We start from the raw sequence: 6662 nt of genomic DNA, 5'->3' as shown, positions 1-6662 counted from the left end.
GGGTTTAGCGTTAATGGCACTCATTGTGACGACATTAATGAGTGTAACTTGTCCAGACATGACTGTAACAAGAATGCTAATTGTAGTAACACTGAAGGAGGATATCAGTGTAAATGTATCGAAGGGTTCGAGGGAGACGGAAGGATTTGTAACAGTAAGTCATTAGGTCATATTTGTAATCATATCTTGTATAATATTGTTTAGATCAACAATTAACATTTAAAAAAAATGTATCGTGAGTGGAAAAAACTATCCAATGGTGATAAATGTATACGTAGTAGACCCAATGTTACCAATATTACTAAGATGAGAAGGTAGGAAAGGACAGTGATATTGCTAATGACATAATTCTTGAGATTATGATTGGAAGTTTGTTAGAATCAGTTTTAAATAAACCTGAATGAAATCTTAATGATCAGTGTCTATATTTTTATAAATAATATATAGTAAATTAAAAATATATTATATATAATTTATATGTTCATGTTGGTTTAATGAACCGTGAAAAATACATTAAATATAAGTAAAGGTAAGGATAAATGTGAAGGTGGGAGACTATAATCCATGACTGTAGTGAGCGGCTCCACGCCTTACCTCCAAGTTATTCAACTAGCCAACATTTAAATAAGTTAATAATAATTTGAAAGATAATTTGTTCGGACATTTCATTTTAGAATTTATATTTAATCATATCTCTATTAAATTCACTGCACAATTTATATCTTATTTCAAGAAATCAATGTGTGCGATACAAAGGAATGTCCAGAGTATTCTACCTGTTCGGAAGATCTTGAGGATTGCATTTGCAGAGATGGTTTCTATTCATCATTTACGGCCAATGGTACAGATACATGTAAAGGTATGTTTAGCATTTCTAAATCTACATCTTTAAGGAACAGACTTACAAGGATACAAGTAATCATGCCATTTCGCGTGGTTTCTAATTATTGGTTTATTTTCTCATTTAGTTAAATGCATTCTTTTAAAATTTGTATAAGAAGCTCTTCTCAATTTGTCGTGTGTATTTAAAAACGCTCATTCTGAATTTAATATATTTTGAATACATGCATAGTTTTAAAAGATTGTTTAAATTGAATTAATTTATTTATTGAGCAATTGATTGAGTTATAAAAATATTGGTTGCTAATGAAACTTTTTGGACTATAATGGAATTCTTAAAAAACCGATAATATATTTTTGAATTTTTTTAGATAAATGTATTGTTTCCATCGGTATTTGAACCGAATATCTTTTGATTACCGTTCGTACACTCTACCATTTGGTATGTATTGCAGTCAGTGGTAGATTTTTATTTAAATGTATATAATACTGTGGGTGCTTCTAATATATAAAGATATAAAAACAAAATAACGATAAACTAAGTATTTTGATTAACTGTGTATTACAATCGAGATGCGATGAGTCTGTCATATGCAATGAATGTTAATAGGGCACATATTAGGAACATAGTTACGAAGGAACCCCTCCATATTGATGAATAAAGATGCTAGTAAGTGTTTAAAAAAAACGTATTGTTCCCGTCGGAATCTGATACTGAGATTTCACGATTACTGTTAGGATGCTTTACCAACTTCTCTAATGAGGCCAGTGGTGCAAACCCTTGTATTTGCCCATTAAAGTTTCTTAAGGTAATGCTTTTGTTAAGATAACGAGATCTTCCAACTCCATCCAACTTGTTCGACGGGTCTACCATAAATTGACTGGTGACAATTCATTTCCGTCTCTTCCCAACTTTGGAATGGTCTGCCAAATTTGCTCAGTTCTTGACATTCAGTTAGGCAGTTCAAAGCCTATCTAAAACACACCTATTTCAATAGTCTCCTCTCACATTGCTTGAGATCCTTTTGTTTATTGTTTTGTTCATTTTCTTATTTTTTATTGAACTTTTTTCTTCAAGTTACTGCTTTGTTGCATTATTTAATTTTGCACACTTTTGTGTTTGGTTCTATGCAAGCTCTACTCAGGGATTTTGCTGACTTCAGTGGAAGTGCTATGTGACAAGTAACAAGTAAATGCGTAATACGCAATGTACATACTTAAGGCACTTGATACTAATTTTTTGTATGAAAAAACACCTCCATTGGTGGTAAATATAATACTTGTATGTATTACAATCATTGGTTAAATATCAAAATGCCATTAAACATTGTTTGTAGTTCGTTTCTTTATAGCCTAATTATAATGTAGCTCTATCCTTTTGTAATATCTATTGTGTATGTTTTCTATATAATTATAATGTTGCTCTATCCTTTTGTATTATCATATTGTATAGTTTTTTTTTAAATTCTAATTATTAATTATTTCTAATATACTTAAAATTCTTGGGTATTTCAGTAAGGTATTTGTTCCGTTTGGTGATCCTGGTTTATATTATATATGTATTTTATGCAAGCCTTTTAGCTTTGTACACTTTGTATTGTCGTTTTTTTTTATACCTTAATAAATATATGAATAAAATCCAGGTGCTATACAGATAGTTCGACTGATTAGGTGATTCAGCAGGGGTGGCGCAGGATTTGCCCGACGAGAGTTCTGAGGTCCCTGACGTGGGATGGGGGGCCATGCCCCGACGAGGTGGCAGATTTCCCCGACGAGAGCAAAGTGGGTGTGGTCGAGCATCGCTTAAAACGTTTCGGAAGTGGTCCAGTGGGCAAAGCACCCAAAAAATCTTGACAATTTAGGGGTTTCAAAGGCTTATTTAATTGATTTTAGAGTTTACTAATATTTAGAAAATACATATAATTTATTTTTCTCCCCGACGAATTGTGATTTTTCTACCCGACAGGGGGACTAGCTCTCCCCGACGGGGTCCCCGCTGGCGCCACCCCTGTTACTCAGTTGATTGAATGGAACTATTGATAGATTGAATAAAGTAATGGCATAGGCCTATCAAGGAAACTATGACTTTTTGAGTATTTGATTTTTTGGTCATTGATACCAGGAGTTGACGGATAATGTTCTGACTATAAACAATAATATTTTGATTGTTATTTATTTTAATTAATAATGTAGATGTTGACGAGTGTTCAAACAATGCGACGTTGTGTTGGCCTAACTCCACTTGTAGAAATGGTCCGGGGACGTTTGAATGCGTTTGCAACAGTGGCTTTATAAAGGATGGAGAAACATGCCAAGGTTAGTATAAATTATTTTTGAAATAACAATGTTTTATTATTAATTAAAAATAAAAATTCAGTAATTTGGGTGTGACAAAGTTATCTAACATGAGAGAATTTAATTATTACCCCTATTTTTAAACTTTTAGTTGTTAATGTTAATAATAATAATAATAATAGTAATAATAATAATAATAATAATATTAATAATAATAATATTTATAATAATAATAATAGTAAAATAATAATAATAAATAATAATAATAATAATAATTTAAACACAATTAAATCACAAAAGATCAACCGTTAAGGAAGTTACAGTAGAAAAATAGGTAAAATCCCAAAGAGGAGAGAAACAAATTACAAACAAAAATTGTTGAAAAAAAAACAAACATAAAAACAGATAAACAATGCATTGTATGTTAACTTCAATTTGGCTTGTGCGATTCGAGCTATGTTGCTTATCACTTATCAGCACGTTAGATAACATATAAAGGGAAAGGTAGGTATACATGGTGTAAGCAACTTTACTGTATTATTTTCAGATATCGATGAGTGTCTTCTTGAAATTAGCGACTGCATTCAAGAGTGCACTAATACAGCTCCGGGCTATAATTGCTCATGTGCTGATGGATTTAAACTTGAACAAGATAATGTAACGTGTGCCCTGTCTCTTATACACATCTCGGCTCCACGCCTTACCTCCAAGTTATTCAACTAGCCAACATTTAAAGGTAGAAATTTTCATATGGTTTTTCTAGACCAGTTTTTTATCGGGAATCGGAATATGTGAGGTAAAAGAGGTGTAACCTGAGAACTTTCGCGTGATTGCGCTTTTTTCAAAATGGCCACCAAAATCCAATAAACTACATATATGGGTAAAATAAGCACAGAAGAGATAGGTTTGACCAACTTTTGTAATGATAGGAGTAAAGTATAACTAGCTAAAGTTATTAATTTGAAGATTTTGGGAGGCAATTGAGGGCGCTTTTTAAAATGGCCGCCAAAAATAAATAACAACTTAACAGCAGCTTCAATACCCTAGATAAATTTGTTTAATTTAAAAAACATGAATGTAATAACTTCTGTTTACTTTTTAAACCTAAAACAACATATTTTAGGGGTGTAAGCTAACTCGCTTTTGAAAATGTAAGTAAAAATGCCCCCTTATATCCCTTTTCTGTTTTAAAGAATGGAAAATATCACCAGAATCATAAAAAAAATTCCAGCTTCCTTTCAAATATCCGGTTGTTTTTCATTATTTCTGTGTGTTATACAAGGTATTCCAGACAACTACCACAATTTTCATGTATAAAGAAGGCATCAATTCATTTACTACATATTTGTCTTGTACTGTTTAACTGTGTAGCCCTATGTTGAGCAATAATCTTCAGGTATCGCTTTTATCACTGCAATCTGAAAGTCTTTGTATGTATCGTATGAACAATTGTTGGACTTCCACAGGAATTTGTTTATTCCATCTGTTCCATCAACTATTTTTATTGACAGTCATTTACCTCTGCTTATTTTCATTCTTGAACGATTAAGTATCTGAAGCTCTAGATTCTGCTAACATAGTGGCAACAATGATATGTTACTTGCTTGATTTACACTTTTTTCCTTAACTCCAAGCAGCAGTAAGACATACTCTTGTTCTTCATGAAAGAAAGCCGGGGTGTAATTGTCTGTAATATCGATGTCTCGAGAAAGGGAACGGATGATTGCTATGCCTTGGTTGTTATTTGTTAAAGCATGCTTTGCATACAGGATTCAGGAAGATTTTCGTGTTGGCTTCTTCTTGGTGGTTCTACGCCAGATTGTAAAACCCCCCCAGGTAACAATCCCACATGGGGCCCATATGCAAAATATCTGGGAAAAGTCTTATGGGCTACCCCATATTTTTCCCTTATGGGATCCGTCTGGGCAATCACATATGGGCCTTTCCCATGGTTTACCCATATGGACCCCATATGCCAAATATATAGGCAAATATATATGGGAATGCCCATATTTAAAGTACATGGGCCCCATATGGTAAATACCTGGGCAGATAAATATGGAAATGCCCACATTTAATCCGCATGGGGCCCATGTGCCAAATATCTGAGAAAATACATATGGGCATGCCCATATTTATCTACATGGGCCCAATATGTCAATTACCTGGGCAAGTAAATATGGGAGGCCCATGTTTAATCTAAATGGAGCCCATATGCCAAATATATGGGAAGTTACATATGGGCATGCCCATATTTAATTTGCATGGGACCCATATGCCAAATAACTGGGCATATAATTATGGGAATGCCCACATTTAATCCACATGGGTTCAATGTGCCAAATATCTGGGAAAATACATATTGGCATGCACATGTTCAGTCTACATGGGCACCACATACTAAATAACTGGGCAGATAATTATGGGAATTCCCACATTAATCTAAACGGAGCCCATGTGCCAAATATCTGGGAAAATAAATATGGACATGCTCTTGTTCAATCTACACGGGCCCCATATGCCGAATAACTGGGCGGATAATTATGGAAATAATACCCGCATTTACTCCACATGGGGCCCATGTGTTAATGGGGAAATACATGGGCTTAAGCTAGAGTTTAATTTACACATTTACATATGCCAAATAACTGGGAAGATAACTATGGGAATGGCCACATTTAATCTACATGTGACCCATATGCCAAATATCTGGGAAAATTCATATTGCAATCTACATGGGTCCAATATGCCAAATTCCTATATGCCAAATTCCCATAGGCCCTATTGTGTCAAATATATAGGAAATAATATTTGTGCCTGTGTTTACTCTACATATATAGCCCCATATGCCAAGTAACTGGGCAGATAGCTGTAGGAATATGTACGCCACATGGGGCCCATGTGCCAAATATCTGGGAAAATGCATGACCATTCTTATGTTCATTCTACATGGGCCCCATATGCCACATACCTGGGCAGATAATTATGCCCTGGATTCCCCTCTGACCCACTGTTAATTATACTTTATTTTTAAGACGTTTGAATGCTCCATTGCGGTACTTTTTACTTAATAAGTGTGTGCGCATACTCAGTAGAAATACCAGTTTGAATGAAGCTAGCTAGCGATGATCGGACCATGGAGCCTAAGAAAATTTGTCAAAGTCACAGTGAAGTAAAAGTAAGTAATTTATACTTGTGTATAACTGTTGTTGAATTCCCCAACTATACTACTGTGCTAGGCCTAATTCGCGGCCAAAACCATTGCATCCCTGGGCCTAGGCCTAGGCTAGATACGTAGGCCTAGGGTAGGCCTTTTTGTTTAAGCGTATGCTGGCCTAGTTTCTTGAACTAGCGTTGGATCGCCAGTTAACTCTCTGGCTAGGGGCATAAGCCAAGGCATATCCTACGTTTTTGTCTTATTATATTTTTCGCCGGTGTATAGACTAGGCCCTGTCTACCTAAATAATGTCATTATTGTGTATAGCCTAGCTAGGCCTAGCCTAGACTTTGTGATGTAACTTTAGTAT

General features: G+C 34.6%; 1 protein-coding gene across 1 annotated transcript in view; it reads left to right on the top strand.

Moving 5' to 3' along the window:
• Positions 1 to 3858, top strand: part of LOC117100148 (mucin-like protein) — a 28963-nt gene extending 25105 nt beyond the window's left edge. Inside the window, exons 24-26 of the mRNA XM_033239723.1 lie at positions 734 to 859; positions 3034 to 3156; positions 3683 to 3858. Coding sequence (XP_033095614.1) covers positions 734 to 859; positions 3034 to 3156; positions 3683 to 3858 — 425 coding nt within the window. The remainder of the gene's footprint in view (positions 1 to 733; positions 860 to 3033; positions 3157 to 3682) is intronic.
• The last annotated feature ends 2804 nt before the right edge of the window (positions 3859 to 6662 follow it).

This window comes from Anneissia japonica, unplaced genomic scaffold (genome assembly GCF_011630105.1).
Source record: "Anneissia japonica isolate Jap-2015-1 unplaced genomic scaffold, ASM1163010v1 scaffold287961_len116307_cov110, whole genome shotgun sequence".
Taxonomy (NCBI): domain Eukaryota; kingdom Metazoa; phylum Echinodermata; class Crinoidea; order Comatulida; family Comatulidae; genus Anneissia; species Anneissia japonica.
Note: the sequence above shows the minus strand (reverse complement) of the source record. Positions and strands in the feature narration are given on the sequence as shown.